Raw genomic sequence first — 20,906 nt, 5'->3', positions numbered from 1 at the left:
CAGTTGAAGTGTACCTCTGGTGCAAATTACTGACCTCTGTCATCATTTTAGGTGGGGGAACTTGCACAATCGGTGGCTGACTAAATACTTTTTTGTCCCACTGTACATGGTGGATACCAGAGATAAAAAATGCTGTCAGGTGAAAGCAGTCCTGTTGAGCTTTGTTGGCTTTTGGGATCCTGGATACACCTGTTAGGTACCAACTGAAACAAAACCTTGGTGATTTCTGAAAGGCTTTTGTTTGGTTTAAAGTCATTCGGGCAGACCATCAGAAAATTTTCCCTACCCACTGTTTACTGGATTGCTATTGACTTCAACTTAGGATGCATTCAGGCAGTAGCAGCAATTTGAGTTTTCCTAAACAGTACTGACATGTCTGCTGTAGAGAAGGTAGTCTGGAAACACAGGGTCAGCTGAGATCCCTGGGATGGTTAAAAACATGCTTTAAATGTTGGGGGTTATCCTAGTTATTGTCTGAATTGCTGTGGTGGTCCACCTATTAAAAAAGGGGGAAGAAATAGTGTGCTTTAACAATTCTCAGATTCCCTGAGGAGCTCTATTTGAGGATACTAGAGAAGAACGTCTCCCCATTAGTCAAATCTTGAATTCAGAAGTTAAAATGTAGCTTTTGTCCCAGTAGTGGGACACTCAAGGCTATTCAAGGATACATGGAAGGTTGTCCAGCCAGTCTTCATCTGTTTTTTGCACTTCAAGAATGTATTCAAAGGCATCCTTGATGTACACTACAGGGAGCTTTGGTAATATGGGGTTCTGGGCTTAATGATTTTGGCTATTTGGACCCTGTACAACCATTGTGGAAACTTGGTTTTGTACTGCTGGCAAAGACTAAGACTTCGCTGAGTGTACTGGACTCCAGTCTTTGTCACCGGTTTTAGTCATAATTTATGGATCAAATTTCTAGGCACAGCTAAGAGGTTGAGGATGTTGGATTCAATTTTCTCTGCATCTAATCCTAGCTTTTTCCAGTTGGTGTGATTCTGTCGGCTTTATGAAGCATTTAGGTTACTCTGGGGTTTCTGCAGCCAAAAGTAGAGCTACTAAGATGTGGATTGGAACTTCTGAGTCTGAGGCCATGGTTCTCAGTTGGAAAAGGTTGCAGTGCCACCTCCAGGTTGGGAATGAATTTCTGCCCCAAGTGAATACATTCAAGTATCTTCGTGGCTTTCTAGAAAGAGCCTAGAAACCCACTTTATACTCAGTAGCAAATAGCAGTAAGATAAGAAGCTATAAGGCTGTTTCTGAACAAGTCTTAAATAACAATTTTCAGTGCCTGCTGTACATTGAAACAGAGGCGATACAAAATGAAAATATAGGTTTTAGATTTATCAAGTGACCAAAAACTAATTTAAAAATATGCTAATTGTGTTTGATGTCAGTTGTGTGTTAATTTTAAACACGTTTAAAATGTGGATAATAAAGAAAGGGAGCTCGATGTATCCATTCAAAAACATTAAATAGTTGAATAAATGAGCAATGTTAGCTGACAGAGTGTTCTCCGAGGGAAACAAGAACATTACTATCAGTTTTAGAATTAAAAACCAGAGAGAAGATAACTGAAAATCTGGAATCAGAGAAAAATACATTCACAGGATAGACTTTGATATTTCATATTGTTTTTCTAAACTGAACTGAAGTTGGAACTGGCAACTTTACAACTTTATAACAGGAAAGCTGAAGCTTTCATCATGATCAGGTTCGCATAGTGATCAAATAAAGCTAGTCTAGAGCAAACATTTATTTTATCAGCACAATGAAAGAGAAATCACAGAATAAAAGATTTAGAATAACTTGACTAAATATAGGCTGCACAGGCTTTATGTTCTCTCTATAAGTGAATTTGCTTTTAAAGGCAGTAATAAGAGAACACTAATGTCTTACAGTCATCCTGCTGGGATGTATGGAGGAGAGAGTGGGCAGTGAGCAGCTATATTTGGAGCTCTGACTAACAGCTTGCAAGAGATATCCCTCCACATTTTCCCTGTTACTTAATGTTCGGCTCTGAAATCACTCTAACCTAAGCAACCTTCCTAGTTCTAGATTACAAAATGTATCTTACAAAGCATTTCTGGCTTCATTAGAAATGCTTTTGATTCCTACATATCTCCACAGTTGTCTTGAACTAAATGATGTAATTTCCAAAGAAATGTTACGTTTCTTGGTATGAAACAAGAACACCATTCAACCAATAAAACTGCAGCTGTAACATATTAATGCTGGCTGACAGAGCTGATGGAACTTATAAACAAGGCCAAACAACTACTATGAAAAACACAATTGCTGATTGACTGGAATGATTCAAAATGACCAACAGAATATCACCGAGAGGCTAATAAACATCATAGAACTGGAAAGAAGAACATGAGATGGGTGGGAGTGCCTGATCTGAAAAGAAACAGTTCATAATGAAATGATTAATAAATAATAATTAATAAATGAAAAAAAAGCCAAAAGCTTTATTTAAGTTGAGGGTTATCGAGGTAACATGGGGAATAGCTTTGTGGAATTCCTGTCTGATATTGGAATTATAACGGATTCACTCAGTTCAGACTTTCTGTATGTTTTTCTTTTCCTGCATCTATTATATAGACTACATAGTGAAAAAGAGCACATTTCACAAACATGCCACAAGTGTTTCTTTGCATCTGTAACTCATCTGTGTTGTTTTCTTTTTTCTTTCTTATCAGATTTGATCTCTCTGACAAGAACAAGTTCTTTGACAGCAAGACTCGGAGCTCCATAGTAAGTATTTGTTTCAGTAGATGGATGGTTGAAGAGTTAACCCTGTATATATTGATACATGTCAAAATAAAGAAATAATTGTTTGGCTTATGATTATAAGGTTCTAATTCTGTACAACAAGAGAGTGGCTGGAATTTAACCAAAACACTTCATGAATCGGAGTTCCCTGCTTTGTTTTGTGTTAAATGTTCAGCTCCTCATCCTCAAAGAGATAAACTGCATTATTGCTACAGTTTTCTTTTTTGTTGTTTAACGGTCAGGTCTATGAGGTACTGAAGAGGACAAAATGCATCAAACCCAAATATCCCTTGGGTAAGAAATCTGCCTTTCTGATACTAGGAATGAATCAATGTGCAATTAATCCTAGTCTCTCTTTGATTAGGCCGAGAGTGGTCTTGACACATATAGAATTCCCCATCATGTCCATTTTAACCATATCAGTACAATAGCTGAAATATTAGATGAACATCAATAATCCCACAGAGGTTTTTTGACTGTGTGAGAAACAGAATTCTACTGAAAAAACTCCTTTATTCTAACACGTAAAAACAGCCTAACACAGTGAAACAATTTTTAAAGTCCACTTCTAGGTTTTAACAGCACCTGAAGAAAAATATTAAATTAAATTAAGAATATAAAATGTAGCTGACGGTCACATAACTCAGAGGAAGGTCAGATTTGCACAACAAATGATAATAAAATTGTGACCACCGGCACTGTTATTATCAGCAAAAGTGGCACAACTGTACAAAATACAGAAACTCTGTAGGACAGCAGCTTTGCACTAGCTTTTATTTATGAGCGATTTACTGAATATGTTGATGATCAGAGCCGACTGTGACATTATACTCAAAAGCAAATCAAGGGCTTCAGATAACGAACTAATGGTTGATCATGCACTCTTTTCTGCATTTAATTATACAACATGGTGTGTGTGTGTGTGTGTGTGTGTGTGTGTGTGGTGTGTGTGTGTGTGTGGTGTGTGTGTGTGTGTGTGTGTGTGTGTGTTTCTGAATTATAATTCTGTTAAATGTGCCTTCATGCAGGGCTCACCAGTCTGCTAGCCAATGGTGTGTACACATCTGCTTATCCTCTCCATGATGTGAGTATCACACTTTTGGACTCTCCCATGTTTGACTGAGAAGGCTGATGTTTATACACCACGATAATGATTATATTTCAGTGGGTTTCCTAAAATCTACAATTACTAAGCTGCTTGTACACTATTATTTAAAAAGAAACAAAAAAAAAACAAAACATTGTTTACATTTACTCTCAGCTCTCTCTGTGATTTTATGTATTTTTATGTAGCTCAGTTTAACACAGTAATATTTTTTAATTGTGATGCTGTAATTGGGGCGGCTGTAGCTCAGGTGGTAGAGCAGGTCACCTAATAACCAAAAGGTTGGTGGTTTGATCCCAGTCTGCTGTGTGACTCGTGAATGTACAAGTTGTGTAAAGTGCTGTGTGTGTGTTTTTAGTTCATGGTGTATTGACTTTTATTTCCATGGTGTCTTTCTAGTGTTTTATTTTATATCTGCTGTGATTTTGTTGTTTAATTGCTTGTAAAATGTAAATAAAATGTAGTATTGTTGTTATTTTTACCAATATTCCTTTTCTAAATGTTAACCTAAAGTCAACTAGGGAGGCTGTTATACAGTGGAAATGTGTATAATACTGAATATGAAACCTGTGTGTTACAGGGAGACATTGAAGGGGTGAGTGCAGAACCTAATGACAGGAAGGTAAGTAGAGAATACAAATACTTCTTTGTAACAGTATTACACCAAAACATAGTCTATTAAAAAAAATCTCACTTATATTCAACCTAAACTGACTGATGACAAAACTGTGACCTTACACCCTGTTTTTAACTGACAATGGAGTTTGGAAGCTATCGTGGAAGCTCAAGTAAAGTAGAAAAGCACTACGTAATAACTAATAACGAGTCCATTTAGCATTACAGATACTGAATTAACTATCATGTATCTGGATGCAAGCTCAATCTTCCAGGTAAGGAAATCACAAAAGGTTGATTCTGTTCATCTGGACGTTTTCAGTGGGAGAAACGTGTCGTCACTCATCCAGGTGACTTCTTCAGTCTCAGCTGACTGCAGGTTTCCTCTTCCTCTGATGGCCATGAGTCCCATTCACAGAGAGTTGGGGAATTGCTCCAATCACAGCACTGTGAGATGGTGAAAGATGGACAATTAGACCCCCTGCTCGATTCAGAGATGGTCTCTCTCTTTTCACATAAATGGCCTCCTTGACTCCGCCCTCAAACCAGCGTTCCTCCCTGTACAGGATGTTACATCCTCATCATTGAAAGAGTGTCCACTGGCCTGTAGGTGTCACCCACATACCTGAATCAGTGACTTGGTCGTGTTCCTGGGTAGGATAACATGGCCCTCTTTTCTACTTCTTCTATGTACAAGTTGGCCACGATGGGTGAAACTGGGAGCCCATGGCACACCTGCGTTTCTGTCTGTAGCACCGGCCCTTGTATGTGAAATAGGTGTAATGAAGACACCGTTCAAACACACTTGATCGGTGCTGAGAGCGGGGTCATCCTGTAATCTCTTACGCACTACGTCGACTGCTTCAGTGACTCGAACACAAGTAAGAGAGACGTAACATCATACAACACCATTGTTTCATCTGCCTCCATAATGACATCTCTCAAAATCTGAAATGTTGTGGATGTGGTGCTCAGAGCTGCCCACCAGCGGGTTGAGGATTGAAGCCAGAAACTTGGAGATGTTACAGGTGACAGAGTGGATCATACAGACTGTTGGTCTTAAAGGTGCACCTTGTTTATGTAACTTTGGTAAACCTTTCAGACTTGGTGTAGACTCCCTCTGGTTATATTAGTGATCAAAAACTGCTCTCACCGCCATTGTTCATGTAGTGGGCTGGTTTCAGTCGTTGTGCAAATGTACTGTTTATAAGGTTGGGGAAACCTGCAGTCAGCTGAGGCTGAAGAAGTCACTTGGATGAGTGACGAAACGTTTCTCCCCCTGAAAACGTCCAGATGAACAGAATCAACTTTTTGGGCTAACTGTCATGTGCTGTCCCCCTGCTAGAATTAGGAAATGAGAATGTGCAGAGCTAATGCAGTCAACTGCTTTATAACTGCATCATATAGCAGTTGGGTGTGGGTATGACTATATATGTGAATGGTTGTCTGTTTCTGTGTCAGCCATGTAATAGACTGCTGATCCCCGAACCCCCAATAATGAATGGATGGATGATTATGAAATTAAAATCTGGAAACATTTCTTTTGGCACAATAAATGTTATTGCATTAGGACATATGACGTGAAACTGATAAAAACTGATTCCATTCAATTTTATTTATATAGCGCCAAATCACAACAAAAGTGGCCTCAAGGCGCTTCATAGATAAAAACTGATAAATCTGCAAAAAAATAGCCTCTAATTCTTTAAAAAAAGAAAAAAATATATATATATAAATAATATATATATATTTGTAGCATGTGATATATTTATTGAGTCGTGCTTCTGTTCACAGCTCCTGTACGAACAGTGGGCAAGCTACAGTGTCTTCTACAAGTACCAGCCCATTGGACTTATCAGGTGAGATCCATATCTGGCATGAAATTGCTGACAGGAAATGCAGTTTGCAGAACCACAATTTATTTGTCTTCTGACTTTAAATTGAGGAAATTAATTTTAATCAGATAGGTCTTGTAATTATGACTTTAATAGTGGCATACATGACCTATTTACATGGAATTAAGCTCAACTATTAAGAAATCACAGTTAATTTCGCAGTGATGGATTTGACAGTGATGTGACCTCTGTATCTCCTCTCACCCAGGAAATATTTTGGGGAAAAGATTGGACTGTATTTTGCCTGGTTGGGAGTCTACACACAGATGCTGATCCCTGCTGCCATCATTGGAGTAATTGTATTTCTCTATGGCTGTGCTACTGTCGATGATAACATACCTAGGTACGCTGGACATATTTATTTATTTTTTATTGCCTTTATTGCGAGTGTCAGCTTGCTATGATTCCAATTTTGTCTAAAACTCACCGCAGGTAGGTTACATTTTTGTGATTTTTTTTTTTTTTTTTTTTTTTGACCTGTTGACATTTGCATCACAAACGGAGTGAACAAATTTCTCATTTTCATGTCTTAATAACAAGAAGAACGTAGCCAGGAGTACAAGAAAGCGTAGGTCTACAGTAAAGAGAGAGGTGGCAATGGAAAAGGCTTAGAGTGAGTTGTATGTGGAGCTAGAAGCTAAGAAACGAGAAAAGGACTTGTACCAAGCCAGAAAGGGTGTGCAACAGATTTTAGGTTTGACAAAAATGGAAATGTGCTAAGAAATGACAGAAATGTGTTGAGAAGATGAACGAAGTACTAGAGGACTGTTGGTAAATCAGGAGGTGGAGAGGATTAGTAAGGAAGAAGTGAGAGTGGGATGAAGAGTGCATAGGAAGTATAGCAAGTTGGTCTCAGTAACAGACGGGAAGGTGTCTCCGGCTTTTGGCTTAGACTGATTCATATCTGAAATCTATTCTTTTTTGTTAGCATGGAAATTTGTGATCCCAGAAACAATATTACCATGTGTCCACTATGCGACCAAGCCTGCAGCTACTGGAAGCTGGTAACAGCATGTGGCACAGCCCAAGCCAGCCATCTGTTTGACAATGCAGCCACTGTGTTCTTCTCTGTCTTCATGGCTCTATGGGGTGAGTACAAATTGCTGTCCAAATATATAGGCAACAACCAGAAAATATGCAGACCACCAACAAATAAAGCTCGTGCAGCAAAGCATCGCTAAAACTGTACCAAATTCAAGACTGCATTGTCTGTAAAGGTTCTCAGTCATCCAGGTCATCGTAGTCTAAGGAGCTCGGAACAGAAGACTGTATTATTTTAAAGCTTTGCTCTGTGGAACCAGCACCTTTGTTTCAGTGTATTTTTAGTGCCAAATACTGCCAGACTTTATATTTCATATTTTATATTAAGAAATATGAAAGGTGCAATCATACAAGTGGAGTCATCAGCTGTGAGCAATGTAACATCAGCACATCTTATTATGAACCCCTTATATGAATTAACAAAAAGCATTTGGAGGATTGTAAAATGTACATGATTTCCAAATAGTTTTATAAATCCGTACTTTTTAAATAAAGGCACTGCTTGCTGTTGATTATGTACATTATGTAACAAAACTTGCATAACCTTTATATGAACAGGTACAATAAAAGCATAAAATGTTCATACTCTCTATGGTTGCCATTTATATATACGGAAAATAGCAAGAAACATGTTGCAGCGGGTGTCCGAGCATGCGTTGAGTTTGTGTGTCTTATTATGTAGCTGTTCTCTTTATGGAGCACTGGAAGAGGCGGCAGATGAGACTCAACTATGTCTGGGACCTCACAGGGTTTGGAGAGGAGGAGGAGGTGAGATAACCCCACGTGTGTTTTAATGCACAGAGCATAATTGTTACCTAGTGTTAATTAGTAAATAGTGATAATGAATAATAAGTTTGCACTTTTTGCACAAGTTCTTTTTCTGTGCAAATATTACTGTCCATCTTTTTAATGTTAATGTGCTAATTATATTTTTAGGACCACAATAACTACAAAACCTGCACAGTTTGTAGTATAAACGTGTGATGCAAGATGCTAGAAACACAAATGAAATAGAAACTTGAAGTTTGTTGTTGCGGTGCCATATGTTCCAGTTGATCTTTGCTCGTTTTACAAAGTGCTTTGGTCAAACATGAAAGCAGATGTTAAGGTTTAACAACACTCTTCTTCAAACAGAGACAAATATGGATATGAAGGATACAGGAATCTTCTATGCAGCTATCTTAAAAACACATTCCTACAGTAATAAGTAACATAATGGTTGAGATAAGATAAGGTTCCCACACAAACCTTTAGGAGTGAATGTCTTTTAAATCATAATGTACACAGTACAATTCAATACAATATCATATCATCATTATATTACTCTTAAAAAACATGAAATGTTTTTAACTTGACACGTAAACTGATATCGCTTTTATGTTCTTATGTGTTTGGTTTACTTCACAGGGGGAACACAAGGTTTGACTTCTTTTTCACTAACTGTTACAGATCTGTTCTGACTTTTCTTCTCTTTTAAGGTGTCTAACAGTCTCCATGTGGTCTTTTTACCTGACTTTGTCTCTGTGGTTCAGTTGTGTTGTACATCTGGCTTGACTATCTTTTGAGGTTTGTTCTGAAGATGTGGTCTAGTTAATTAGTTGATCAATACAGCAGTCTTGGCATTTCTAGGACTCACAGCTCTGAAGTTGTCTGACTTTTATCTTTTTTTATCCATTTTTTTATTTTTAGTGGGAATAACTTAGAAATGACCACAGTATAACATTCTTGTTTCTTCCTTGTCACCCTGCTATTACAGTGTTATTACGGAGCTGTATTTCCATATTATTACCCCCAGTTTTGGCGCTCTTATTATCCTATTACGGTAATTTCATGGTAATAATACTCAACTGCAACTACTGTTGCTACCATTATATTACCTGCATATTAAGTGGTTATTACTTTAGTAATTGCATAGTAACGAGTTAGAAATTACCATATTATTACTCTTGTTACCTACTATTACCCCTTTATTACCGAGCTGTAATAGCAAGTGCTACCAATTCTTGACTTTTAATCTTCTTGAAATAAAAATCTCAAATGCAATGAGGATTCAATACAGGCAGGATATTTTGGCCCCATGTTTGATGTGTATTTAAAATGGTTTAACAATTCATTGACTGAGACACGCCTTAGATGAAGGAGCAACTAAGAATGTTCTAGAGAAGCTGCTAGCTGACCTTTGAGTTCAGAGAGAGCAAATGCAGGTAGAAGTCTCTGAGAAGGAAATGGAGCCAAGCTATGAAACATAAAAAGCTTGTAATCAGATGAATTAAGGTAAAGTAATTCAGTGTTATTCATGAGCTGCTGTAGCCCAGCACAAGGTCCAGTGTAGTTGGCTTTTGACTGACTTTTCAAGATTAAATGTCTCGAACACGGTGATTAAAACGAGCAGTAAAGCTAGAAAAAGAAGAAAGAGAGCAAAGGTAATTATGTGTGGTTGTTATTACAAACGATAGCCATCCCACCCCCATATTTGAGTTGCTAGGCATGAGTAGTTAGGATGGCCTCTCTTTGTCAGCGGGATGTGGTATCCCATCCTTTGGCAGGACTCAGTGATGAAGAAAAATCAATGTTGTGAATAAAATACATCTTTGGGACCTCATTAAGTCAACAAAACAAAGAAAAAACAAAACCTAGTAGAAAAACTAGAATCGGTGATAAATACAGCTGAAGGTTGTGATGGCTTGCATAAAAAACTGAGTTAGCTACTGAAACAGAATTATTAGGGCAGAAATGTCTACGTACAGTAAGGCAGATGCAGAGTAAATGGTGGGGGTTCAGCATGACCTTGTGAAACATGCTGAGGAGGATTGACTTGTAGGATTTTATGAAGCGCCTTGAGGCGACTTATGTTGTGATTTGGCGCTATATAAATAAAATTGAATTGAATTGAATTGAATAGGATAGGTCGTGCAAGGTTCAGGAACGTTGCAATGCAAATGGCATCATCTGTGTAAGTGGCAAATATGTTGGTCCTACTGATCCAGGTCTGCAGGTTATGGAGTTCAGTTAAAGCACAGGCTTAGGTAGGTCCACATAATACAGACTTATGAACTCTTTTAGATCACTTTTAGCTCCGGTGGTACCTCAGTGGACATGTAGGCTGGTAGAATAATCTTATGTCAAATACATGTATTTTCCCCAAAATGGATCAAATAAAAAATCTCAGTGGAAATATGGAAGCAAATACATTCTTCATGTCGTCTACTTTCTGTAGTTCATACGTCAGTGTTGAAATCGACACTGTGATAATGTAAAGCAGGTTCTGAATTAATGTCTTGTTAAACATCTAGATGAGATGGTATAAAAAATGGTTACTTGAAAAAGTTCAAGCTATTTCTACTTGATCGGTCCACATGAAAAATAGCCTTGTTCAGCACAGACCAGTTCTTCTGCTTACTCAGCTGTACTGGACAACATTGTCATTTTTCCTATTTGGAAGCTTGCTCATGTGTGTTTCACTGAGCCTGTGTGTCTGTACACTAGTCTGACACATGTACCTTTAGGCCACTGTCTAACCGTCAGCTTTGTTTTCTAGTGATGCAGTTTCTCTTTACGCACAGCTCCTCCTCCGCTGGGTACACATCCATTCAATTCTGGCTGCATATCACATTCCTTAAGATATAAACATGTATAAATGTTCCTTTAATGGTGATTAAAGGAACATTTCACCATCAGCTACACACGTCACTATTACACAACCATTTAATTTCATTTGTAAATTAAATGGTTAAGTGTTAAAATTTGGAAGGAAAGAATGAAAATTGGGAACCAATATAATGTTTAAGAATACAGAAAAGAAAAATAACGGTATTAATCCTAAAGGAAAAATTATATGCACCATTAATCATCATTGTTTTAAACTTTATGTAATACTTGTTTGTTCGTTTCTTTGGGGATTTTTGTTTTTTTTGGGGGGGGGGGTCCCAGAAATATAAGAAATCCCCAAAATACTGCCTTTTTAATAAAGGCAGTAAATTTCTAAATGAGCTAGAAATATGATGGCTTGATGCTTTCCACCTTAAAATTCTGTAAATGCCAAAATAGGATAAACTACTGGTGTAGCTGGTGTATTTCTTTCATGGTGAGTTGATACATATCTTCCTTTTCTTGTGCAGAGTTGTACAGAAACCTAAACACCAAGTGCTTATTTTGCAAAACTTTTTGCCACAAGGCTGTTTAACTTATTCCTGTCTCCATTCTGAATTCCAAATGGGATCTTCTCTTGCAAGTTTAACGTCTTGCACATTTAGTACTAATCAACAAAAAGCACCATCAATAAAAGTAACAAGCAAATGTTCTCTTCCAGGACCACAATCGAGCTGAGTACGAGTTCCGGGTCATGCAAAAGAAAGTGAAACTGGAACATTCGGACTTGATGGTAAAATTAAGTCAATTTTTTTCTGACAAAATCTTTTCATGTTTCCAGTGCTTTATGAAAATATGGATATTGGATATATCACAATCCTATTTTATTTACATAGACAGTTGCTGATTTAAAATAGTGTTGGTTCAGTGGTTGCTGTCACGTCACCTTTTCCCAAAGTTCAAATTGATGCATGTTAGGTTAACTGGTTATTCTAAATTGCCATTGGATGTAGATATAAGCACATATGATAAAGCACTGTGTGCGAAATGGTTAATGTGGGTTTAATGTAAATCACTATGTAATATGTTGTGTTCTGCTATGTAATGACCTGCAAGCCACAGAGGTCACTACATAGTGATAACTTGCTTGGTTTAACTGGTTTTCTGAGTACAGCCTGATTTAATCTAATTGGTTGTTAATGATGTTGCTTTTGAATAAAGATAAGGCTCAGAGTGTAAGATATCCTGAGCCCCCCCAAAAATCCTTGTGTTATATCAAGGACACACCTTTTTCATCCTATAAACATGGAGTCATCTCAGCATCTTGACCCAATTTTAAGTCACTCAAATGTGACACTACAGCTGAGGGCAGAATTAACTCTGCTCCACTGGAGCCACTGATTTGTGTCTATGCTTGTTATATGTGCTTTGTGCAACTCCATGACCAGTGTATAAAGGGCTGCTACTGAAAGACAGAAATAAGGCAGTGGAAGGGGAATTGCACATACTAACAGAACATCTGCATCAGGTCTTAATGCCCTTCATTGTGTGTGTGTGTGTGTGTGTGTGTGTGTGTGTGTGTGTGTGTGTGTGTGTGTGTGTGTGTGTAGGATGAAAAGGTGAAGCTGACATGTACAGATAGGCTGCCTGCTTACCTGACTACTGTGGTCATGATGGGTTTTATGGTGAGTACCAGTAGTCTCCCACTGTGTTCACCAACATGTTTTTCTGAAGCATGAGTGATGATGTCATTGTCCCATATTATTTCTGTTTCTGGCAATACTACGTTGAAAGGTTTTTGTAAATGAGAAAGGCGAGAATATAATGTTACTGCATAAGTTTTAGGATTTGGACGACAATAATGTGCTTAATCACAACATGAATTCAGGCTCTTATTAATTGAAGTATTGACAATGTATTTATATTTGCCTACAAATACTTGAAGATAGGCACACTTCAATACATGGGTGATATTAAACCTGCTTCTTTGGTCCCCATGATAGAACAGAGAAAACCCGACTCAGTGGTCAAAACATTTATAATTCTTTATTCAATCATCAGAAGAGAGAACCCTGCACAGCCCAAAGCCAGCTGCAGAATCTCTGACATTAGCAGCTAAACATGTGTCTCATATAGGTGTTATTTTGGTCCTTGTATGTACTAGTTCCGCTTTTCTGTCTGGTTTCATGTATTCATATACCTCTGCAGCTCTACCCTAGACTACCTGTTTTTCAGTCTGGCTAAGCACTTGGTTAATCAAAAGTGGCCTTGCTTTACAAACCTTCATTATTAAAGTGCATAAAAACAATATAATAAGAAAATAAGCACTAAGAATATATTAATTACATGACAGTGACAAGTCAGTTTTTACAGAAAACAACTGTGAAAACTGTAATTTAGCAGAAAAACAAGTATTTCCTCATCTCACATCATAAATATGCAGTAGTTTCTGGGCAGGAACTATATTATGGAGGCGATTCATTGTTCATGCCTTTACATCTTTAATAGTCAGTGTTTGTATGCTTGATGGATGTTTTATTAAGCCCTCATTTTATCAACGTAAATGTGATAAATGCTGTTCTACCCTACCAACTTACAAGAAAAATGAATACCATAAAAATGTCCTGGCTGATGTGACCTTATAACAATAGAGCCAAGTCTAACTTTTTTTTAAATACATTTCACTGTTCAAACATAACTTTCAAAAGTGTTTCCTGTCCTTTAAAATACCTGGACCTTAGGCAAGGTTAAGCCACTCAAAACATGACCTGAAACGCGTACTTTCAGTTTGAAAGTTTTATTTGTCACATACACAATCATACACAGTATGACATACAGGGAAATGCTTATTGTTTTGCAATCAGATTGACAGTGAACAAAAACAGTTATTGGTCATTATTCTGTTATTAAGTGCATGGAACGTGTCGAGAGCCCAGTCTTACATGTTTCCCACCCTCACTGACTGGTGAGGATCCACTGACAGTGGTCCTAGTAGGTGAAAAGAGCTGAGGGGATTATACTACTGAACTACGGAAACTTAAAATGTTATTATTGTAAAATGCATGAAGTTATACACTACTTACATGGTTAATGGCGTGATTTTTATATAGCACTTTATACAGCATGGCATGCAGACTGGAGCAGCCAGGGATCTAACCACCAACCTTGTGATTAGTAGATGACCTGCTCTGTCTAGTAGTGTGTTAGCATTCTCTTTTGCCAATCTCAAAGAAATTGTAGACATTTTACCTTTAGCACCACTTTCAGTCATTAATCCCTAAAGACAATATGAACTCCTCCTCATGCCAGTGTCTTAAAAGTTGTTTTTTTATACCACTTAACAAATGCAAGTACATTCCCATAACAAGGTCCTTAGAATTACAAGGTCATCAAACAACTTGGCTATGGAGCGTACATTACCTTTGCAAAGCACTTTATAGGGTATTTATTATGTGATTATGTGGAATGAAATGAAGGCTGCGATTGAATATGCTGTTGTATGAAGATGTGGGTATTTAATAATAATAATTCATTGCATTTATATAGCGCTTTTCGAGACCCTCAAAGCGCTTAACAATTCCACTATTCATTCACTCTCACATTCACACACTGGTGGAGGCAGCTACAGTTGTAGCCACAGCTGCCCTGGGGCAGACTGACAGAAGCCAGGCTGCCATATCGCGCCATCGGCCCCTCTGGCCACCACCAGTAGGCGGCAGGTGAAGTGTCTTGCCCAAGGACACAATGACCTTCTGATTACAAGACAAACACCCAACTCTTGAGCCATGATCGCCCTAAATAAATGTGTCTTCTACAAAAAACTGGAATCAAAATACTGAACATAAGCTGCTACTGAAATTTCATCAAGACCAATCTAAATGCTTCAATATGGTGGTTAGGTTAACTGGTGATTTTAATTTGCCCCTCAATATGTGTTAGATAAAGCATGCAGAATAATCCACTATGTGCTTAGAATAGAATAGAATTCAACTTTATTGTTATTGCACATGTCACAAGTACAAGGCAACGAAAAACAGTTTGCATCCATCCAGAAAGTGTTTTAGACATAATATAGATATATTACAGAATGGGTCTATTATAGGTATGTTACAATGTACACGGTATTAAGGTATGTTATGAATATGCTATAACTATATGTACAGGCTATGAACAGGATATAAATATGAAACTATACAGAAATATGAACTATGCAAGTTATAAACAGAATGATTGTCTATACAGCATTTACAGTAGTGCAGTTAAGAAATATGTGGATAATTTCCACAGAGGTATATAAAGTGCTGGTGGTTGTGAGTGGTGGTTCAGTCCATGTTGTTATTGTGTGTATGAGGGTACAGTTGTCCATTTGTTTGTTTTTGTCTATTTTGTGTGTGTTCAGTTATAGGTGGCTGTGTGTGTGTTCAGTCCATGAGTTTAATGTGGGTCAGATGTCAGGAGGCAGAGCTTGAGAGGGCTGTAAGACTAGAAAAGGGCTCTCAAAAAGGCCTGTCCATTAAGTTGTCACTAGAGAGTTTTTGATGTAAGGGTCCTTGGAAAGGGACTTGATCCCCTAGAACACAGAGCGAAGATCATTCTCTGGGAAGTTGGGTTTGTTTTGGTCTCACGGTGTTCACTGTGTGCCGCAGGTTCAGTAGCTGAAAACCAAGCTTTTTCCGTGTGGACGCATTTAACCAACACACTTATTAATTCTGCCTCTCTTGTATTTTAGATAATTGTGACGTTTGTTATAGTCTTTGGAGTCATCCTGTACCGGATTAGCATTAGGGCAGCGCTGCACATGAGCAGCCACCCTGTAGTTCGGTATAATATCCGAGCCACAGTCAAAACCACTGCTGCCATCATCAACCTCATCATCATCATCATCTTGGATGAAATCTATGGAGCCATTGCCCGCTGGCTCACTAGACTGGGTGAGGCACATTTTGTTGGATTGATGTTCTTACCAAATATTATTTTCTTCCTACTGTTTGTAGTAATATTTGTATGCCACACAAAAGGACTTTAGAACACAAAGTGTCATAATAGGCTGTGTGCAGGAAAGGACCCAATCGCAGCACTCTCAAAGACAGGACTTAACTCAAAACGCAGCATCTGTTGCTGGAAAAACTCCTCATGAATAAAACTGAAACAAAACAAAACTCTGCACATAGGAACTGAGCCACTAAACCGGAGTACAAGCCAAAACACACAGCACACAGAGGGTAGCAACATTAACGACGTGACAGAGAGCAAAGAGAAACACAGGGCTTATGTACACAGAGGGATAATCAGGGAATGGGAAACAGGAGACACAGCTGGGAGAAATTAGGCCTAACGAGACAGGGGGAAGTAAAACCGAATACACTGACATAAGACATGGACCTTCAAAGTAAAACAGGAAACAAATAACAAAGACGCAGACGTGACACTGAACTAAATCTAGAACAATAATAATCAAAACAGCACAACTAAAGAATCACAACATAAATCCTAATACAGAAAAAACACCAAAATATAAGAAACAGGAAATGCTGGGTCAAAATGAGCAAGAGCCATGACACAAAGCCTTTCTTTTTATCAGTCCTTTTTAATTTGATTATCTGACGTAGGTTGTGGTGGCAGGAGGGTGTTCCTGGTACCCTTTTCTCCAGCAGTGTTTTCATTAATCCTGGGCAGAAATACCAATCCCCTTCCAGACCACATGAGAGATAATAAAGAGAATTATGGGTCTTCTCTTAGTTTGGTGTGCATGGTAAGCTTGCCCGTGCCCAAATCTAGCCATTATGGACATGCAACAATTACTCTGAGCTGCCTTAAAAGTTCTCTAAGCCTGAGTGCCACCTTAATGAGGCGAAACGTTGTAGCTTCTCGTGTCCATGATATCTTTCTTTCAGACATTACCTTGAGCTTGTGGCCAAACGTGAGCGCTAGAATATCTTCAGCTCAACAGTCTAGAACAACAGCTGCATTAGTGCAGATGTCATTCCACCTTCTCATTGTTTGTTTAGACATCTTTAAATTTGCTTGGGGCTGCAACAGCCCCCACAAATGTGGAAACCATAGAAAGCCGAGGATGTCTCATCGACAGTACAGCATTAGTCCTATAGATTGCATAAATGGTGCTTGACGTAGCAATCTCAGACTAATGTCCCCGACATAGGACAAGAATGGCATCTTAGGAGAGTCTAACACTACATCGACTGTGCGCTTTTTCAGAGGTTCCAAAGACGGACAAGAGCTTTGAGGAACGCCTCATCTTTAAGACTTTTATCTTGAAGTTCGTCAATGCCTTCACACCCATTGTCTACTTGGCCTTTTTCAGGGGCAGGTAAAACAACAGTTTCTCACATAATTTAGTTTCAGATCATTTTAGTCAAACTAAACTGGACTGTAGGGAAATCAAGCACTATAATATGTTACTGACAATGCACACACAGCTTTATCCAACTCACTGTTGTCTGCAGATGTTTTGCTGGAAGAAGGAAACATGATGATTCTGTAAAGTCAATGCTTTCTTTGTCAGACTATGTGACTGTGGTCTTGTTTTTATAGGCTTGTTGGGAGGCCTGGAAACTACTTGTATGTTGTTGGGTCTTACAGGATGGAAGAGGTAATCCACTTTAAATATGCTCAAGAGAAGAGAGGGAGGGAATGGAGCCAGTTGTCTTCAGATAACAATTAACAGCTAGATTAGATGGTGCTTTATGACTAAGAGCACACAGTCACCTTTATTTTTAGTTTAACATTCTCATATAAAGATTAAGGGGAAAAAATCCTAGTAACTAATAGTAAGTAAAATTTTACATTTCTTTTCTCAAATGGTCTGTTTCGAATGTTTCACTATTGTCTGTTTCTACATTTGTTCACTGTCTCTCCTACAGTGTGCCCATGCAGGTTGCCTCATGGAGCTGTGCATTCAGTTGTGCATCACTATGCTAGGCAAACAGCTCATCCAGAACAACTTGTTTGAGATTGGCTTACCGTGAGTGCAAAACAGAGACTGCAGCAAGCTCAAAAACACACTTGAACACAGATTGAATGAGGGATTGGCATCAAATCAAATCAGTTTTACTGACACGTTACATGTGCTGATACACTGGTACAGCACACATGAGGGAAATTCTTGTGTGCAAGCTTCACAAGCAACAGTGGTGTGCACAGATCCCACTGTGTGGGTTCAGTAAGTCACAGATCACATAATGCACACCCACTCAGTTATGTGTATGTCTGAGAATACTGCTCGTCTAGTTTTCATCTACATTTCCCTGGAAACCAGACAGCACCTTGCTGAACTGTAAGCCTGTAGTCTGCTCAGCCTCTCTGTGCACATACACTGTGACTGAGGTTTATGCCACATGTTTGGCTCTTCCAGCAGTGTTAGACATCCAAATTATCATCCCTAACAATTAAGAACTCAAGACTTTGAAGAATTTACCACTTATCGTAGTCGTAGTATTCATACTAGAGTTCCTGTATTTGTCCAAATGTGGTTAATAATCTCCCAAATTTTGGGATACATAATCCATTAAGTTAAGGAGAAATCTACAACAACAACAAAACTCAAAGATGCGCATGCATTTGCACAATGACACTTTAGAAACTGAGTGATGCTTTTACAAATCTCATTGTGTAATTTCTTAATGGATTGTTGGGATTTGCAGGAAGCTGAAAAAAATGCTCCGCAGGAGGAAGTCAGAAATGGTTTCCATTCAGGAGCCAGTGCCGCATAAAACTCTGAAACGCTATGAGAAGGACCAGCTCCTGGGTCCATTTGTTGGCCTCAATCCGGAGTACATGGAAATGAGTAAATAAGTTTCATCACTTTTGTTAATCATGTTGTTAGCAAATAAATAAATTACCTGGTTTGCACTAAATGCATTTAAAGAGTAGTGGTGGACAAAGACGCGCAGAGCAAATAAAGTTTGTTTCTGACATACCTGATTAAGATCAAACTACAGTTACAAGAAACTCAGTAATAATTTTAACATTAGGAGGCAGCCAGAATCTCGTGACTTTAAACATGGCATGCTTAAACAGAAATAGGTTTTCACAACTGTCCACTGTCAAAATTGGCTTTCTTTTCATTTTTAAAGAAATTCTGAAGGAATTTTTTTTTTCATGCTTATTTATAGATGTTAAAAATAGTTTTCTGTATTAATTTTCTTTCACCCAATCGAGGATGAGTCATTGCTAAATGCTGTTCTATTTCTCTGTTTTTTCCCTTTCCTTTAGTAATCCAGTTTGGGATGGTGACTCTGTTCGTGGCCTCCTTCCCTCTGGCGCCGCTCTTTGCTCTTCTGAATAACATAATTGAAATTCGTCTGGATGCTAAGAAGTTTGTTACCGAGCTTCGCAGGCCTATTGCAGCTAAAGCCAAAGACATTGGTTTGTTTCTTTTATCTCTATATGAGATTAAACCCTCTTAAAATTGCAGTAACATCTGCTGTTAAGAAATGTGTTTTACTAATGTTACAAAAATATAAACCCAGTACAAAAAATCCACACAGACTGAAAACAGCACACAAAAGTAGCACATTGCAATTGCTAATAGTGCTCGTTTGTGTATTTTTCTTTTGCAGCCTTTAGTCAGTTTAATCAATGAACTAAATTAGCACTCTGTTATTCAGACTTCAAGAAAATATGCCCTAAGATGTCCTCAACAGCATTTCTTTCATTTGGGTGAAAAAAGAGGTGAATTTGCAGTACAGTGTCCCGACAAACTGAAACTAAATACATGTATCCTCACCCATCTGTCTTTGGAGGTGGCCCCCATCCCATGAACTTGTTTCTGTCAGTGGTTTCTTCCTGTTAAAGGGAGTTTCCCTTCCCATTGTTGTGCACTCAAAGGGGATCATCTCATTGTTGAGGTTTCCTCTCTGTTATTGTAAGGTCTATAGCTTACAATATGAAAAGCCTCAAGGTGACTGTCCTCTTGGTTTGAGGCTATATGAATAAAATACATTTCAATTGATTTCAAATTAAATTTATGACTCATAGTTCCTAGTCTCTCACACTAGGCAGAACACATAAAAATAAGGACTGCTACATTCTAGTAGGCTGCTGTAAGGAAAAAGACTCTGCTTACAGCTGAATTACACTACAGCAAACCTATTATGAAGCTAACATTGTGTAGAGTTATATGTTGCAAGACTGAAATCTCTGAAAGCTGGTTTTCTTCACGTAGAGAAGTTAAGTGACTCGATTAAGTAGCTTAATCTCAGAACCCGTCTGCAGTGGCATTTCCAATATGCAGAGAACACTCAGCACCAGTGAGTTGCAGTTGTACTAAATCACCCTGTGCAAACTCTAGTCGTGTGCATGTCGGAGCTGCTGTTTTCTCATGAATAACGGCTCTTCTGTCTTTCTGCAGGGATCTGGTACAACCTCTTGAGGGGCCTCAGCAAGGTAGCAGTCATTGTCAACGTAAGTCTTATCAGCAATCTGTATGGTTATACAATGCCAATATCAAAACAATGCCAAGGCTGTCCTGGAAAACGATTTTCACTCAGTTAGGACTACACTAGTACATTGTCTTGGTAAATCTGGGCTCATGCAAAACCCCGAGGACTTTGATAGTGGTAAGTCTACTACACATTCAGTGAACACCGGCTACAACACTTTACACAGCAGACAAGGAAGGGATCAGCTTTTTATAAGTAGCTATAAATACCACTGGCAGAATTAAACCTGCCTGGTTTGGTGAGGCCAAATTTCATTTTAATTTAAAGCACATCATATGCTTGTGAATTGAGTAATGTCATGAAAACCCAGTTACAGCAATCAGAAGACTCTAATATTAATATTGAATCGCTGTCTAACTTTGCCAAAACAATGTCAGCCTCTAGTTTTCTTTTGTCCCCTCCCCAGTCGGACTAAGAGTGACA

The 20,906-nt window shown here is 38.3% G+C and overlaps 1 protein-coding gene across 4 annotated transcripts in view; it reads left to right on the top strand.

Annotated features, from left to right (window-relative positions):
* Nucleotides 1-20,906, top strand: part of ano1a (anoctamin 1, calcium activated chloride channel a) — a 62,231-nt gene that overhangs the window by 36,215 nt on the left and 5,110 nt on the right. For 3 of the 4 annotated variants that reach the window (XM_005742882.2, XM_005742883.1, XM_005742880.2), the window contains exons 6-23: nt 2,706-2,760; nt 3,021-3,072; nt 3,807-3,862; nt 4,464-4,505; nt 6,293-6,357; nt 6,602-6,736; nt 7,322-7,482; nt 8,117-8,202; nt 8,842-8,853; nt 11,744-11,815; nt 12,633-12,707; nt 15,752-15,953; nt 17,239-17,350; nt 17,575-17,632; nt 17,904-18,004; nt 18,684-18,826; nt 19,255-19,407; nt 20,393-20,445. In XM_005742882.2, coding sequence (XP_005742939.1) covers nt 2,706-2,760; nt 3,021-3,072; nt 3,807-3,862; nt 4,464-4,505; nt 6,293-6,357; nt 6,602-6,736; nt 7,322-7,482; nt 8,117-8,202; nt 8,842-8,853; nt 11,744-11,815; nt 12,633-12,707; nt 15,752-15,953; nt 17,239-17,350; nt 17,575-17,632; nt 17,904-18,004; nt 18,684-18,826; nt 19,255-19,407; nt 20,393-20,445 — 1,633 coding nt within the window. The remainder of the gene's footprint in view (nt 1-2,705; nt 2,761-3,020; nt 3,073-3,806; nt 3,863-4,463; nt 4,506-6,292; nt 6,358-6,601; nt 6,737-7,321; nt 7,483-8,116; nt 8,203-8,841; nt 8,854-11,743; nt 11,816-12,632; nt 12,708-15,751; nt 15,954-17,238; nt 17,351-17,574; nt 17,633-17,903; nt 18,005-18,683; nt 18,827-19,254; nt 19,408-20,392; nt 20,446-20,906) is intronic. The other variant, XM_005742881.2, reaches the window with a different exon arrangement.

This window comes from Pundamilia nyererei, unplaced genomic scaffold, assembly GCF_000239375.1.
Source record: "Pundamilia nyererei isolate P.nyererei 1_Seehausen unplaced genomic scaffold, PunNye1.0 scaffold00124, whole genome shotgun sequence".
Classification (NCBI taxonomy): domain Eukaryota; kingdom Metazoa; phylum Chordata; class Actinopteri; order Cichliformes; family Cichlidae; genus Pundamilia; species Pundamilia nyererei.
This window is presented reverse-complemented; position numbering and strand designations above follow the sequence as displayed.